Raw genomic sequence first — 17934 nt, forward strand, 5'->3', positions numbered from 1 at the left:
CCCGGGGCTCGCAAGTCCCCAGGGCCTCAGGAGGGCGGGGCGACGTGGGAGCACCTGCTGCTGGAAGTAAGTGAGACTGGATCTCCACCAGGGGTTGAGGCTGCTGCCTAGAGGGGGCCTCGGCGAGAGGTGAGAGGAGGAACCGGGGGACGTTTGAAGCGTCGAGGCCTAAAGGGGTGGGAAGAGGAGTGACTCGCTGGTTTTCCCCTCCTTTCTTTTGGGCCGGGCTCTCGGGACTTATGTGACCTGCTCAGGGCAGCCAGAGGCCAGGACCCCGAGTTCTCCCCGCTGCCCGTCCCCGCCCCCGCCTGTGCGCCCTGCACCCGGGACCGGCCAGGCCACCCCTCGCTGCCCGCTCCTCCCGCTCCGTACTCGCTTGCGTCCACTCAGCTCTTGGGGCTTCTCGTATTTCCGCTTCCTCCTCAGGTGCACGTCGTCTGACTTTCGGCGCAGGATGCCATCCGGGGGCACCTTCTTGGGGTGCTCATCTGACCTGCGCCGAGGCGCCTCCTCGCACTCACTCCTCCGCTTGGCAGGCTCCTGCCCTTCCTTGTTGTCCCGGTTCATCTTCTGCTCCTTGAGCAGGGAGCCAGGCAGGTTGGAGGCATACTTAAAGCCAGGGCCACGCTTTTGCTTGTAGGCCAAAAAGAGAGAAGGAACAAACAAACTGTATATCTTTGGACTTGCCCCCCTCCAGGAACCCGCGGCACCCCGCTGGCCCACAGCGCACCGACAGGCCGCATCTGACAAGGCCAAGGTCTGCCCCTCCCGGGCTGACCCCTGGGACTTGGAGCCCGGCACTCACTTTCCCGGTCTTGCCGGCGTGGTTACACTTTGGACACTCCCAGCAGTTTGGAAGCTCATCGTTGACCACGCCCTCTGACTCCTTAATCTGCGAAGGGCACACGCCAGTCAGCAAGCAGGGAGGGGGCAGAAGATGCCACACCTGCCAGGAACACCAACAGCCCCCTCCCAGATGTCACTTCTATCCCATCCTTGACCAAGACAAAACAAAGGTGGTTAAGACAGGTGGCTCTGGATCCAGGCCAGGGGTCAAATCCTAACTTTGCCTCTTACTAGCTCAGTGATCCCGGGGAAATCACTCCATCTCTGTGGGCCAGTGCCCTCCATCATGGAATGGAATGTACCTGTCTCACCACTGTTCTGCAACAATTCAGTAAGATAACCTAGGGAAGCAATGGGCCCAGGGCCTGTTCAGTCACTTAGTAGCACTGGGTGCTAGGTGTGAGCAACACAGAGGTGCTGTCCCTGCCCTTGAGGAGCTTCTGATCTGGGAGACAGAAGTAACCAGGCAACTAAAACATGAAGTCTGACTTCCAAAGCCAGGGAACAATCACAGTGCCCCCTTCAGACTGTGAGGTGTGTGCAGGAGGATGAGCCTTGCAACAAGCCCCCACTACTGCCACCGAAGAAAAGAGACATTTCAGAGCTGAGGTAGTATTCGGGGCAAGCCCACCTCAATCTTTCTAAAACACACACATAGGGGCACCTAAGCGGCTCAGTCAGTTAAGCGTCCGACTTTTAATTTCGGCTCAGGTCATGATCTCCTGGTTGTGAGATTGAGCCCCACGTCCAACTCTGTGCGGAGCGGGAAGCTTGCTTGGGATTCTCCCTCTCTCTCTCCCCTCCCCCCTTGCTCACATTCTCTCTTTCTCAAAATAAATAAACAAACATTAAAACACACACACACACACAGATACACTGAGGCTGACACCTGGGCTGAGAGGGCTGACGACATTCTCTGGGGACAAGCCCAGAGCAGTCTCCTCCTTGCAGAGGTAGAACCTGTTGCCTAAGACAGGCAGGCACAGCACAGTGGTCCCCACAAGAAGGCAGCCCTGCCCTGGGCACACCAAGGGAGCAGGTTCTCGGCACAAAGGGACACTGGTGCAACCACCTGTCATCACAGGGTCCGCCCTCCCAGGCCCAGGCTTCGTTCTCCCAGAAGCCCGGAGCCAGGATTCCAGCGAGCAGCACAACCACCCAGTCTCTCCCTCTGGTCTCAGTGCAAGACTCTGGGAACTCTCTCTGGTTTTGTCTTATTGGGGATGGGGGGTGGGGGGTGTGGGGGGGTATGTATTCATTCCCTCGAAGCCACAGGTGGGAGGTCTGAGCCACTGCAGACCCTTCTTGCCCTCGGCTTGTTATCTGACACTCAGAACCCCCCCAGACTCAGAGGTCCTCTGGGGAAGGAAGCTCACTGTCCCCCAGCATCAGCACCACCAGAGGTGCTCAATGGGGGTGCCGAGCAGCACAGCCAGACCCCCCCCCGGGACCGCTCACCTTAAGGCATCCGGGGTGGATGATTTCGTTGCAGATAGAGCACTCCATTAGCATGAGATTAAACTTTCCTTCTTCCTCTTCCACTGTGTCTTCTTTCCCTGCCTCGCCACACACCAGGCACACAGCGGTGTGGGGCAGCACTGGCTGAAGAGCCGGAGAGAGCACAGCGAAGTCAGCAGGGGCCAGAACCGTGGGGAGCAGGTCCAAGGCCAGGAGGCAGCAGAGAACTGGCTCAGCCACTGCCTGTCATTCATTCATTGATTCGTTCGTTCGTTCAAATACTCATCAGGCTACTATCTCTTTGTGCCAGATACTAAATGCTGGGAATGGCACTGGACAAGACAAATAAATATCTCTGCCATCCTGAGCTTACATTTTCATGGAGGGGGGCAGACAAATGAAAACCAACAGGATATGCTGTGACAAGGGACATGGAGAAACATACAGCAAGGAGGGCCAGGTGAGGGGTGGAAGGGGCTCATTTGGAACATGGAGGTCAGGGACAGTGTCCCATGCGAGTCAAGACCCGGAGGAGGAGGTGGGGTGTGAACTGAGCCCAAGCCTGTGGGGGACTGAGGCTGTGCACCACCGGTGGCCATCAAAGCACGTCCAAGGACTCCAGGGTCCCCACAACCTTTACAGGGAGGTCCGCAGGGTCAAAACTATCTTCAGGTAACACTAAGATGCTATCTGCCTTTTTCAACTATGCTGACATTTGCACTGGTAAGGGACGTTGCCGGTCCTCATCGGGGCAGTACTGAGTTTGTCCCTGCCACACGCTTATTACAAAGACCACCGGCTTCACTGAAGAAGGTCTTTGATGAAGCAGTAAAAAATTACTAATTTTATGAAATCTTTGACCCTTGAAAACATAACCTTTTAATATTCTGTACGACAAAATAGGAAGTGTGCATCAGGTGCCCCTGCTGCATACCAAAGGATGATGGTTATCTAAAGGAAAAGCACTCGTGACTAAGTTGTGACCTGACTTGGTCATTTTCTGCATAGAACATCATTCTACTTGACAGAGCAACTGAATTAAAAAAAAAAAAAAAAAGTATTGGCAAGTTTCTCAAAGATGAAATGAGCCGGTCACGTCCAGAAAAACAAACTTACAGCATCCGTTGCAGATGATAAAATTCAAACTTTAAAAACAAAAATTAGAATTTTGGAAAACCTACACTAGCCACCATGAACTGGGCAGCTTCCTAATCACACTTAAAGACTCTTCAGAGGAGACTGGCGCGTGTCAACAAATGTGTGGGGTTTTTTGTTGTTGTTGTTGTTTTACATAGTATAACACTGTTTGCCCCTATTTGGAAAATCTGTATAACTCAGTGAGCCAGTTTTTCCAAATGACCCCACGTGTGATGTTGTAACATCATGCATGAGCAAATGAGCTTTTCCGGGGGCAAGGAAAGACTAATGAATTTTAATGTAACAGCATGACAAGTTCATTGATACAGTTTCAGATTCCACAATGCAACTAACCTTTAAGAAACTGCCACCTGTTGCGTTCTGGTGGAGTACCCACCCCTACTGGGAAGACTGCTAAAATACTCTTCCCCTTTCCAACTAGGGATCTGTACCAGGCCACATTTTCCTCACATAGTTGCTCCAAAACAATGTATTGCGACAGAATGAAGACAGACATATATATGAAAATGCAAATCTTGTCTAATGAACCAAACATAAAAGAAAAGATTTACACAAACATAAAACAACGCCATCCTTCCTATTAATCACTTTTGTTTTGGAAAACGTAGCTAGTTCTCATAAAAATGTCATTTATGTTAACATGTAGTGGGTTTGTTCTTTTTATTTTTTATTTAAAGTTTTATTTATTTAAGTAATCTCTACACTCAACGTGGGGCTCAAACTCATGACCATGGGATCGAGAGTAGCACACTCTTCCAACTGAGCCAGCCAGGTGCCCCAAGTTTGTTCTTTTTAAATGAATTCCAAGTATTTTTAAAACTTCTCCATTTTAATTTTGAATAATAATAAATAACCCACATAAATAAAGCTTTTGCGGGGGGGGGGGGGGCTCATAATTTTTAAGAGGGTACAGAATTCCCCAAACCACAACATTTGAGAACTGATGTGCTAAACCATAAACCCTTTGCAGACAGAGTCGAGCCACTTACACTCTCCCCCCTTTACACACCCACCCTCCCTGTACCTGGGATCCAGACGAAGCACACAGTCAATTTTTATCACACTGAATTAACAGAGCTTCAAAAAGGCGATATAGGCTCCACTACTAAGTGAAAAGTCTATAAAATGGCACAAACATTTGAGTTCAAATAAATAGAACACTGAAGGCAAAAGAGCCATCATTTGTCCAACAAATGCTTAATAAACATCTGCTGAAGCCTGAAGCAAGCAACCAAAAGGGGAACAGTGATGAGGAAGGCAGCTGCTCCCCCGAGCTGTTTGGGAAGATGAAGACAGAACATGCTGAAATCCTAGGAAGACATGGGAAAGTCACGTGCAAGTGCTATGGGAGCAGCAAGAGGCTGATTTCCGGAGGACTCCCAGGACAGAGAACGTGGGCTCCTGCAGGCGCAGAGAAGTGAGGAGCAGGAAAAGGAAAAGGGACCACCAACCCACGCGAAAGAGGACAAAGAAGCAAGAGCCAGACGCGCTCAGCCACTGGGAGCAGGCCAGGCCACCGGGGGCAGGGGAGTGCGGAGAGCCCAAAGCTGGGGTGCCGGGTGAGGAGCACCTGGTGGCCAGAAGACGGTCTGTGATGGGATGGGCGAGGGTAGGGGACTGAGTCTGAAACTGGCAGGCAGAACCACAGGCAAAGCTACCGCAGAGACTGACAAGGGGAACCCAGGCCCGAGCCAGCAGGGAGATGGTGCTGGACGGTGCGAAGGGATGGAGCCTCGCAGGGAGGAGAGAGACAGCAGCACATCGAGAAAGAAGAGCCTGGCAAGGGAGGAGAGGTGGCCTGCATGTGTCAGAGGCAGGTAAACCATGGCAGGAAGAGCCCCAGCAACGTGGAAAAGTTGGAAGAAGAGTAAAGAGGACCCTAATGGTCAGGCCAAGACGACACTTGCTATTAGTTCCGAAAGCCACATCAGGTTGGAGAGACACACACAAAATTGAGGTTTCCTTCAACCAACACTCACAGTGGCAGGCACCATGGCTGCAAAGCACAGGTAACATCAGAGGCAGGTCCCATAACTGGCCCTGGGACACAGGGCAGGGACGGGGGAGGGCTGAAGAGGAAGAGACAGTGCTGGATCACTGCCAACATGCCGTGTTTAGGGGACACTATTCTCAAAATCGTAAATCCTGACAGCATGCGATGGGTCACATGGACCCTCACTCCAGAAAAATGTACCTAGAGGTAGGCACACAGACAAAAACCTGTATTTAATTTCAAGGGGACTCCCAACATTCCTGAAATCCACGGAAATGACCTGGGTAGAGGTAACAATTAAAAACACAAGTAACCCAACAAAAACTGCACAGCAAAAGGAAAAACAACCAACAGAGTGAAAAGGCAACCCACGAATGTATGTGACGATGCGTTAGTATCTAGCGCACATGAAGAATTACAATTCAACAACAAAAACACAGACAATCCAATTTAAAAATGGCCAAAGGACTTAAACATTTCTCCAAAAAAGCTATGGCCAACAAAATATGAAAAGATGCTCAACGTCACTAATCATCAGGGAAATGCAGATCAAAACCACCACGAAGTACCACCTCACTTCCATCCAGGCAACTGCTTATCAAAACAACAGTAAATCTCAAGTGCTGGCGAGGATGTGGAGAAAATGGAACCCTTGTACACCATTGGTGGGAATGTACGATGGAGCAGCCTCTATGGAAAACAGTATGGCGGTCCCTGAAACCAATAAAAGTAGAGCTATCGTATGATCCAACAATCCTACTTCCAGGTATATACCCAAGGGAATTCAAAACAGGATCTCAGAGAGGTACTGGACACCCCCATGGTGCCCAAGAGCCAAGAGATGCAGAAGCAACTTAAATGTCCATCAACAGAGGAACAGATAAAGAAAACACAGCACATACAAATGATGGAATACTATTCAGTCTTTAAAAAGAAGGAAATCCTGGGGTGCCTGTCTGGCTCAGTTGGTAGAGCATGCAACTCTTGATCTCGGGGTTGTGAGTTCAAGCCTCACGTTGGGCACAGAATTTATGAAAGAAAGAAAAGAAAGAAAAGAAAGGGAAGAAAGAAAGAAAGAAAGAAAGATCGATCCTGACCCATGCCACTACGTAGATGAACCTTGAGAACATGATGTTCAGTGAAATGAGCCAGTCGCCGAAGGAGAAATACCATTTATATGAGGGATCTAAAGCAGGCACACTTAGACAGTAGAAAGATGGTTGCCAGGGGCTGGGGGAGGGGAAATGGAGTTGTTGGATGGATATAGGGTTTCCATTTGGCAAGATGAAAAGGTTCTAGAGATCAGCTTGCACAACGAGTATGTAGGTATTATGACTATACTGGACACTTAAAAACGGTTAAGATGGTAAATTCTGTTCTGTGTTTTTGACCGTAAGAAAGAAAACAAAAAATAAAAACAAAACACTAAACTAAAACAAAAACAAAAACACAGGCAGTATGTGTGGAGGGAGAAGGGGAAGGAGTCCCTGGGCTCAGAGGGGCAGCAGCAGCCGGAGAGAAAGGTGCACCAATGCCAGGCTGGGCCTTCAGAGCAGCTCTCCCAGGAATCCTGTCCCTCCTGCTGAGCCTGCTTTCCCACGGGAGCAGAGAGATCACCGTTCCCACAGGGAGGACCACGAGGACCTGGGAGCAGCACCCTGCAGAAGGTGGGGTGTGTGCTGTAGGGATCTACGGACAGACCCCCAGACCATGTTTTGCCAGGGTCTGTGCCATTGGCCCGTCCTGGAGCAAGGCTGGGGCGGGTGAGGCAGTGTGGAGGGGCCGGCCAGGCTCTGCAGCAGCCCGGCTCCTGGGCACCATAAATCAGCCGTCTTTATCTGGGGCAGTCCCCTCAGGCGGGGCACTGACCTTCCACCTGGACCTCTGACTTTGAAGGCAGGACAGGAAGGAAGGGAGGGCCCAGAACCGTCATGAACTGGACCATAAATGTTGGCAATGGGGTCACAGACAGGACAGGCTGACATCTTTAATGGCAGACACTTCAAAGTACTCGGTCATCTAGGGAAGGAAGCAGTTCTAAGGCCATCAGCCTGTGAAGAAAAAGGGGCCCAGCAAGGTAAGTCTGCCCCCAAGTCCTGCGATGTGGAATCTGAAACGGCACTGGTCAGAGCCCCCTTTCTTCCCACAAGGGAGCCCCTCCTAGGGGTTTCTGCAGCTGCAACATTCTCTTTTAAGGGAGAAAAGAGGCAGACCAACAAGCAGAAGAACAAGCCAGGAAGGTGGGGTCTGGATTCAGAGGAGGGCCAGGGCCACCACCTCTGCTCTGCTCTGGGGGTGTGGGGAGAGGCCCCCAGGGGCCTCCCTGCGTGGCCACAGCCGCCGCACTCACCGCGATGCACTGCCGCATGATACAGCTCTGCTTCATCCGCCCGGGGCCCCCGAACTTCTTCATGTCCTTGCAGAAGTGACACTCTCCGCACTCGGTCCGCAGGCAGGCCTCGCACTTGCGGCATCGCGTCCGGCGCCGGCGAGCTCCCGCCGTCGTCCGGTTGGCGGCCAACTTCACGGCGGAGGCCGGGCCCAGCTTCCCCTTGGGCCGACCTACCGCCCGGTTCTGCGGGAGAGCACACAGGGCCGGTGAGATGGGCCGCAGGGCTGGCCGGACCCCCACCGCAGGGCCTCTGAGGCTGATGTGTTCAGGTCCCAACCCCAGGACCTCAGGCTCCGACCTTATTTAGAAACAGAGCCTGTACAGAGGCGATCCAATTAAAATAAGGTCATTAGGGTGGGCCCTAATCCAGTACAACTGGCATCCTTATGAAAGGGGAAGTCTGGACACAGGCACAGAGGGAACACATGTGGAGACACAGGAAGATGGCCATGTGACTGGAGTAATGGGTCTATAAGCCAAGGAAGTCCGCGGCCACCAAAGGCTCCACCAAAAGTTGGAATAGACAAGGCAGGATCCTCCCTTAGAGCCTTCAGAGCAAGCATGGTCCTGTTAACACCTTGATTTGAGACTTCTGGCCTTCAGAACTGTGAGAGAGTCAGTTTCTGTTAAGTGTCCCAGTTTTGGGTAGTTTATTATGGCAGCCCCTGAAAGTAAAAGGAGGACACCCTGCTTCTGAGAGCATGTCCTGGCTCAAGACCCTTCTGGGCCCCCACGCCTCGGCAGAGGCCCCTGCCCGCCTCAGGCCAGGTCCCACTACGTGTGCTTCCCGAGAGAGGCCGTACGCGGCCACACGGGAGGCCTCTGTCCCCTCTGCCAGGAACACAGACTCCCTTCCCCACTCCGCTTGGCTAATGCCTACTTTTCTGCAGGCCCCAGTTTACAACTGCTTTCTTCTGGCAGCCTCCCTGTCCTGTGTTCAGGGCGCCTTCCCCCATGAGGCAGACTCAGGAAAGTGGTTATCAAAAGTCTTGTCACCACTGTCCTTTCACAAGATGGCCTGGCACACCAGATGTGCTCAATAAACCAAACAAACCCAGGTGGAATGAGACAGTAACCCTAAGGAACCCCGACTTCAAGATCTTCTCTAAATGGGCTCCAAATGCTTCTTTCCCTGTGACTCAGAGGAAGAACAGAAGGGAAATGAACAGAAAGCAGTGCAAAAATGTGAAAGAGTGAACCAGCCAGCCACAGGTCCTGTTCAGGGGTCCTTATATCCCAGCCAGCAGTCTCAGAGCCTCTTGCAAACCAGGATCCGTGGTGGAGTTCCTGGGCCAACCGCTGGAGGACAGAGTCTGCTGAGGGGCCCTGTGCACCTGGGACTAAAAGTGGGAGGGACCAGGATGTAGCCTGCATTGTCTGAAGCACATTTCCAAGTAGCAGGAGAGTTTGCTGAAAAATGGTTCATCTGTCAGGGAGACACTCCTTACCCCAAACCATCAGATCGAATTGGCCTCAAATGCTTAACGCCCTTTGCAGCCAATTAATCTCCAGTCCAGTCCCAGCCTTTTAATTTCACTCGCTTGCCACACCCGGATCCCTAAGAAAATTAGCTCCTCTGGTCAGTTCTGGGGGCCCAGAAGTGTGGTTACTATGTATCACAACAGTGCAAAGGGTCCTCCTTCCAGGGACCACCTTCCCCCAAGACCACAAGGGCTATCTAGAAACAGCCACATCAGAAGGAAACACCGTCCACCTTTCATCCGTCTCTTCTCCAGTGCAGTGGTCCCTGCGCAGAATGAAGATCTCACACACGCACCCCACTTCAGTACCGACACCTAAATGGTCCCTTCCCTCCAATTCATCTTCCTAGCAGCCTGCAACATTCAAGGGAACTGCAAAGCCGTCTGACGGCTGAGGTGCTCAGCTTGGAAGTGCTGCTCCTCTGATCTTTATCCCCCGCAGCTTGCCCTGAGCTCCAAAGGGGAAAGGGAGACACCAGACCTGGCTCTGGTGGCCCATTGGTCCTCATCAACCTCATCCTGATCCTGCCGCTGCCACAGAGCCACTCCACGCTCACTCGGTCACGGCCACCCTGAGCTGTGAGGTGGCCCGGACAGTGGCCCTGTCACCAGGGAGACCCACAGATGGGCCTGTCACCACCAGCTGCCTCGGGGAAGGGGCTGCTCCCACACAAGCTACTCTGCCTTCCCCTAGCGAAGGTCTCGCGGCCCCCTCCCCCCCAGTCCTTACACTGCACCCCAACGAGGTCTCGAGTGCCCCTTGTCACACACAGGAGAAGCTTGGCAGCCCTAACACCAGAAGAGGGATAAATCGGCCCACACGTCATACATGGACATTCATGTCAGGTATTGCTGCCAGATGAGTAGTAAAGGGAAAAAAAAAAAAAAAAAAAGATGAGTTTTCAGAGGCTTTGGAGATGAGAATGGTACATAAGGAGCCACGGACCTGAACACTAAGCAGCTGACCAGAGAGCAGCAAGTGTGCCAGGCAGAAGCAGCTGATGACAAGGACGGTGACAGCAGTGATGGTGGATATTTGCTGAATGCTTGCTACTGTGATCATCTTTTTGCATATTACCTTATTTTTCCAATAATGACCCTATGAGAGATGCCATTTCTCAGATGAGGGGACTGGAGAGGGAGGATAAGTGGCTTGCCCAAGGTGACAGAGCCAGTAGAGGATGAGCACACACCCAGACTGTGCTCTGAGCACTACGAATTACAGCACACGGGCAGGCACAGCAGGGCGGGAGTCCACTGGAGGTGAGCACACACCCTTGGAAGAGGCCCCTGGTTAGTGCCTTCACGCCCATAGTAGGACAGGTGCCAAAAGAAAGTACACAGAAGCACATTCACTGCCAGAGAAGTGGAAACCAGGAAGGTTTCTCCCTCCCGTCACAGCCAATGCGACTAAGATTCTACCCCTATAAAGAGCACATGTCCTCTAAGTGACTCAGTCCTCAAACCCTGGCAATGAGGCAGACAGTGCCGAGCCTCAAGTCAGGTACAGATGTGAGGGCAGTGCACACAGTCCAACCTCCAAGGACAAACCAGAGGGGAAGGGCTCAAACTCTGACTCCCACAGCAGGAGATTCTAAGGACTAGCCGCTTTGGTGAAGGACTGAAAACGTTCCTGGGGTCCAAACACGGTTCTCTTCTTCCACTCAGGAGCGTCAGGTATAAATAGCTGCTGGGCACCTCTGTCCTTACTGGCCATGGGGACGGTGTCCCTCTGAAGTCAAAAGTTAGGCCAATCCAGCCAGGGTCACAGAGCTCATAAGTGACTGTGAAACAAGTCTACCTTCCAGTGCTTTCCAAAGTACATTCCTCTCCAGAGAGGCACTTTTCCAACCCATGAAAAAAACCCAAATTCTTCAGGATCCCAATGGCAGCTGAGACATCCCGGAAAATGACAGGGCAAACGAGAGACGATGTCCTGGAAGAAGAGGTGTGAGGAGGCTCTGTTTCTGAAGACCTTGACTCAGGCCCTCTCTAGCCAGCTGCCAAGTCAAGCTAGAAAAGCTGCTGCCACCTACAGCCTCATGGCCAGTTTTTGCGGGCAGTGGACACCAGCTGGCTTGTCAGGAGTCAGCTGAGCAACACTTGAAATGCAGGCACCTAAGAAAGACCGCCCAGAAAATCAACAGGTGAAAAAGACAGTGGAGGGTCTCTATTAAGGAAGGTAAACAAGTCAAAGCCCCGTCATTCTGGCATGAAACTTCTGTCCTAATCTCTTCTGCGTGATACCTAAAGGTTCAAAACTCAGGGCGCCTGGGTGGCTCAGTCAGTTAAGTGTCCGACTTTGACTCAGGTCGTGAACTTGCGGTTTGTGAGTTCAAGCCCCACGTCTGGCTCTGCTGACAGCTCACAGACTGGAACCTGCTTCAGATTCTGTGTCTCCCTCACTCTCTGCCCCTCCCCCACCTTGCACCCTGTCTCTCTCAAAACTAAATTTAAAAACACTTAAAAGTTCAAAACCAATTCTAAATTCCACTCTATCCTACCTTTGCCTCTATTTGTTCAAGTAACCCAGAATGCATCTTTGTTAATTTCAGCATGAACTATTCTCAGCAAAATGGAGTGATGGTATCCACGGACTTTCACTTTACAAACCGGCCTCCTCAACCCCAAGGCCACTTGTTGATTTTATCAGCCCAGCTCCACCTGTTAAGGACATCTAGAGTCCATAACAGTCCCCCACACAAAACATAGTATTCTGACACCTCTTCTCCATCAGTTACTCCTAAGCATTTTCCTTAACAGCAATAGTATTTTGGTAGTTCTTTCATTCACTCGTTCATTCATTCCACAAATATTAACAGTGCATCCTATCCATCAGATCCTCTTCTCCTGAATATTCTTGGGCAGAACCTCTTCAATCCCTCATGTCTAAAATACTGGGATTAAAATTACTTGGATTAACTTAAATTAATGAAAAGACATCCCATGTTCATGGATTGAGAGACTTAATATTGTCATGATGGCAATACTCCCCAAAGTGATCTATAAATTCTATGCAATCCCTGTGAAAGTCCCAGCTGTTTTTTGTATTTTTTTTTCTTTTTTTTGCAGAAATCAACAAGCTGACCTTAAAATTCATGTGGAAATGCCAGGGACCTGGAAAGGCCAAAACAAGCTTGAAAATGAAGAGCAAAGTTGGAGGATAAATACTTCTTGATTTCAAAACTTACTACAAAGCTCCAGTAAACAAGACTATGTGATGCTGGCATAAGGACAGACATATTGATCAATGGAATTGAGAATCCAGAAATAAACCCTCACAATATTTACGACAAAATGAATTTTGAGACCAAGTGATTTTCGGCAAGTGTGTCAAGATGATTTAGTCGGGGAAGAGAATAGTCTTTTCAACACATGATGCAGGGACATGCAAAAACAATGAAGTTGATCCCCTACCTCACACTATTTGTAAAATATTACCTCAAATTACCTCTTACCTAAATGTAAGAGCTAAAACTATAAAACTCTTAGAAGAAAACAAAAGGGTAAGCCTTCATGACCCTGGATTAGGCAATGATTTCTTGGATAGGACACCAAAAGCAGAGGCAACAAAAGAAAAGAGATGGACTAAACTTCAAAACTGAAAATTTTTGTGCTCAAAAGGGGCACAATCAGGTGAAAAAGCCCAGAGAGTGGGAGAACACATTGCAAATAATACATCTGGTAAGGGACTAGTATCTAAAATATATAAAGAACTCTAATGACTCAACAATAAAAAGACAAACATCCCAATTTTAAAATGGACAAAGGATTTAGGGGCGCCTGGGTGGCTCAGTCGGTTGAGCATCTGACTTCAGCTCAGGTCACAATCTTGCGGTTGACAAGTTCCAGCCCCACATCGGGCTCTGTGCTGACAGCTCAGAACTTGGAGCCTGCTTCAGATTCTGTGTCTCCCTCTCTCTCTGCCTCTCCCCCACTCATGCTCTGTCTCTCTCTGTCTCAAAAACAAAGATAGGGGAGCCTGGGTGGCGCAGTCGGTTAAGCGTCCGACTTCAACCAGGTCACGATCTCGCGGTACGGGAGTTCGAGCCCCGCGTCAGGCTCTGGGCTGATGGCTGATGGCTCAGAGCCTGGAGCCTGTTTCTGATTCTGTGTCTCCCTCTCTCTCTCTCTGCCCCTCCCCCGTTCATGCTCTGTCTCTGTCCCAAAAATAAATAAACGTTGAAAAAAAAAAAAAGATAAACATTAAAAAAAAATTTTTTTTAATTAAAAAGTGGACAAAGGATTTAAATAGGTATATTTTCAAAAACATACATACAAATGGGGAACAAGCCATGGAAAGATGCTTAACATTACTAGCCAATAAGAGTATGTAATCTGCACTGGAGACTCATTCATTAATGAGTCACAGGTTCACCCACCTGCCTACTCAAGTGTTTTCTGGCTGAGAATTCTGTACCAGATTCAATGGTAGGTGCTGGGAATACAGAGATGAATAAGATGCATCCCATACTCTCAAAGGCATTAGAGTCTAGGGTGAGAAAAACAAACAACCACGTAAATGCAATGCAATGTGATGGTGATAATGCTATTACAAGTAACGCTGTCTGAAGTAATCATTCCTTTCAATATTCGCATCAGTAACCTATGAGACAGGAATTATGATCTCCATTCAGGAGGAAACTGAAAGAAAAAAAAAAGTGAGGAAACCGAGGCACAGCAAAGTCATCTACCTAATGTCACACTGCCAATGAATGAGAAGCTGAGATGTGAGCCTCAGCAGTGACTCTAAAGCATGGCCCCTGGCATGCTGACCCAGAAGAAATGCCTCATCTCACTGGGAAGGGATATTGGGAAAAGGGTCACAGACAGAGGAGGTGGCGACTAAGGTGGGTCTTAAGGGAGAACAAGCCGCATCTTCAGGCTGAGGGTAGGGGTGGGGGTAGGGAGCAGATATTCTAGGCAGAAAGAAGAGTAATAAGATAGAGACGTGAAGTGACATGACATATTCAATAGCCTGACACAACTACTTGAGATGTCAGAAGCCCAATCTTGTAGGGCCTCATAGGACACAGAAATACAGTGTCCCCTGTAAGAGCAGTGAAAGGACTTTACGCTCAGGAGCAACATGCAAAAATGTGAGGAGTGACTTTCTGGACAGTGAGCAAGATGACAGGCGGGGAGAGGAGTTGAGAAGGGTACGACAACAGCAGTCCAGGCTGAAGATGATGAAGGCATGAGCAGAAGCCACAGAAGCGTTGACAGGGAGGGGATGATTCAGGACATGTTTTAGAAGCAGACCTGGTTTTAGAAGACCCCGGAGGCTGCCTGAACATGGGGCATACAAGCAGAAAGAGCCCTGGAAAGCTCTGAGGTTTATAGCTTGAGCAACAGGAGAACAAGGGGCCTAGGAGAGGAAGGAAAGATCAGTGACTCCACCGTGGACACACAGAATCTGAGGAGCCACAGGACATTCAAGGAAGCTGGCCGGCAGCGGGAGGGACTAGAGTGGATCCACAGCCGGGAGTCAGCATCACATACTGTTAAACTAGTTAAGTCCACGAGGCTGCCCAGGGAGGACGGGCAGAGTGAAAAGAGGGTCCTGGACACTACCTCCAAGACTACGGACATTCAAGGGCCAGTGACAAAGACCAGCCCGCGGAGGAACGGCCGGAAAGGCAGGCAAAGCAGCAGGCGGTTGGGTCATCCCTGAGCCAGGGAAGAGTTTCAAGAAGGGACGACTGTCCAGAGGAGTCAGTGAGAAAAACAGTGAAATGCGGCTGTGTGGTTTTACAGTGAAGACCGTTGTATATTTCCCAGCAAGCTACCCCCAACAGCAGCACACTGACCCTCAGCCCCACGAGGGGTAGTGATGACCCCCCCCCCACATCTGTCATGCTAATGCTGTATTCTACTGCATAACATAGATTCACCTCAACATATGTCTGTTCCCAAATCTTCATGCATAATGGACATCCCAGGAAAAGCTGGATGTTAGCAGCAGTGTGGGGCCCCTTAACACACACCTGTAGACTCCAGGGAGGGCTTTGGTTTGTTTATATACTGAGGGTAAGGAGCAAGAGAATAAAAACACGAGAGCTACCGGAAACCCAGGGGATGCGAGGACCTCTGGAGAATCTGAGGAAAGCTAAGGACCTTTTCCCAGAAAAATGCACACAAAGTCACAAACCTTTGATATTATTTCAGGAAGGTTCAGGGACCCCTGTCTTGAAATTTCATAAGAAGCTACAATGAGTAATACAGTAGTTATGGCTGCATAAACTTCTGAGAGATTTTCCTCTCCATAATTTTCTATTATTTTTACTTTTTTAAAACAACAATCACTTTTAGTTTAAGAAAAGGAACAAAGCTATTTTCACTTCAGGGGTTAAAAAAAAAAGATGGAACACATATTCTCATTAACAGCCCTTTTTTGGGGGGCATCTCCTCAAACTGAACACAGCTAAAGAATTTTCTGACACATTCTGCACTGGAGAAGCAAATCAAGTCCAGGGGAGAAGGCCCAGCCAAGAGTGAGCACTGGCAAAGAGCAGGCAAGGGGTCTCCTCCTGCCCACCATCACCACCTCGCCCCCACCCCACACTGGGAGCAGGCGGGGGGGAAACCCAGGCTGCTGGGGGAAGCCACAGGGCAGACAGACCTAAGGAAGCCTGATGCCGCCCAGGACCGGACACCAGCCTCAGGTGGGCACTAGAGTTGGGCACGGACTTTTAAATTGAAAGTGGAAAAATTCTGTTGGGGGGTGGGTGTGGGTGGGGCCAGGTGCAGCTGCTGGGGGTAACTGGGCAAGAGCAATTCCCGACAGGGCCTCCGCCAGTCTCTTCGTGAGTGTACCTGCGTGCCCACTCCTCCCTGGAGGACACTTTACAGAAGAGCGGGGTCTAGAGCCCAGAGACTCACTCGCCGGTGGAAAGACGCAAATGCTTTCGAGATCCGTAGAGGAAGCCACTGTTCTCAGGCCCAAGAAATCCTGAGGCTGAGAAAGTCTGAAAAACCTAGTGAGGAAGGGCTAGAGGAGGCCAACAGCAGGGAGTTACAGCCCGGAGCTTCCGCAGGCATGCGATCCTTCACGGACAATCTTCTTCTCTGCCGGGAATATGCGAAAAACCTGCTGCCCACTGACCTGGCTTAGGGGTCAGCTCAATACACCTGAGTGAAACAGACCGCCTTAAAGTGAAGCTCAAGAACTTCTGTTGCTGACAGCTCCAGAAGGGCCACACAGGGCTGACTATCCTCAGGAGGGGGAAAGCAGTCTGGCTACCGGGAGCACAGGTCCTCTCCTGAAGGAAGGCTCTCTCAGGAGTGGCAGACCTGAAAACCGTGGTTTTTAGCCCAGAGACACATGAAATCTCGTTTCATACCTTGTCAAAGATTGCATCTACCATAGGCCACAGGGTGTGGCCAAATTAAAAAACCAAAACAAAAGCAAGTAACAGGAACCTCAATCCAGAAACACCAAAGCACAGTCCAGGCTGGCTACCAGTGTCTTCTTGTGAATAAGCAGATGCAGAAAGAGTAACCTGCTGGCAGGAATTAAGCAGACCCAAACTGAACTGAAAATTTTTCAAACCAAGATTTGGTGTGAACCAAGAAGCAAGAAGTGAGAACCATTCACACACTGTGCTGCTGACTTGATAAAAGTTCCAAGACAAAAACCACTTGGGTTGTCTCTGGGTTAACCCAATGCCTAAGACCAGCGAGATTCAGGAACGTCTCATAAGGTGCATGTGCCTGAAAAATATCCCAGCAAAACTCAGAAAACAGTAAAATGCAACTAAACAATAAGATTTAACTTCGTCTGTTAGATAAAACCACTTAATGATGTGTCTGATACAATTTAAGCGCAGCATATACAGCGCTTCCTCAATCGCCCCCAACGGACGAGAAAGTCGTTCCTACATCTCGGCCTGAACATTCCAAAACATCTTTATTCCACTGAGGAAATGCACCCAGGATTATAAATAAGCATCTTATTCACCTGGTCCCATGCCCACATGATAACTTAACCCACCCCATGCTTAATTCCTCGCACAAGTCCACCTAGCCTGTGTCCTGTTTCAAACATTTTGTGCAGACTGCACTCCGTAAAACCTCAACTTTCTTCCCCCGCTTCCTAAACACGAATGTTCCCGGAGCAAATTCACGCCGTAAACACACCCAGGGCTTTGTTTTATACACAGATTTCTCCCCCCTCGTCCCAAGAGAGGTTGCTTTCCCTTCTAAATCCAACCCAGGCCAAATACTGCCATCTGGGGTCACGGCTTCCTCCGCCCCGCCGTGGCGGAGCGCACTCGCCGGGTTCCGGATTCCCCGCGCCGGCCCGCGGCTCGCACCCCTTCCTGTCTCCGTCTGCCCACGGCGGGCGGCGGGCGCGCGGCGCCCAGACAAAAGCTCCGGCCGTCGGGCCCACGGGCCCCGGGCCGCGGCGTCCTCCAGCCCAGAGGCTGAGGGTCCCGGTGCAACTTTGCAAACAGAAAAGAGGGAGGCGCAGGCGGCCGCAGGTCCGGGTGCGCCCAGGGCGGCCGGCACGCGCGTGGGCCGCGGGCGAGGGCTCGAGGGGAGGGCGAGGCGCGCCCTGGCCGCCCTGGGCGCACCCGGACCTGCGGCCGCCTGCGCCTCCCTCT

General features: G+C 50.6%; 1 protein-coding gene across 10 annotated transcripts in view; it reads right to left on the reverse strand.

Annotated features, from left to right (window-relative positions):
• Positions 1-17934, reverse strand: part of KDM2B (lysine demethylase 2B) — a 154578-nt gene that overhangs the window by 11581 nt on the left and 125063 nt on the right. For 7 of the 10 annotated variants that reach the window (XM_040444135.1, XM_040444136.1, XM_040444132.1 and 4 more), the window contains 5 exons: positions 7806-8030; positions 2305-2448; positions 806-892; positions 373-642; positions 55-168 (listed from right to left, as the gene is read on the reverse strand). In XM_040444135.1, the coding sequence (XP_040300069.1) occupies positions 55-168; positions 373-642; positions 806-892; positions 2305-2448; positions 7806-8030 (840 nt within the window). The remainder of the gene's footprint in view (positions 1-54; positions 169-372; positions 643-805; positions 893-2304; positions 2449-7805; positions 8031-17934) is intronic. The other 3 variants (XM_040444128.1, XM_040444131.1, XM_040444134.1) reach the window with 1 other exon arrangement.

Source organism: Herpailurus yagouaroundi, unplaced genomic scaffold (assembly GCF_014898765.1).
Source record: "Herpailurus yagouaroundi ecotype Mexico unplaced genomic scaffold, PumYag 191, whole genome shotgun sequence".
NCBI classification, from domain to species: Eukaryota; Metazoa; Chordata; class Mammalia; order Carnivora; family Felidae; genus Herpailurus; species Herpailurus yagouaroundi.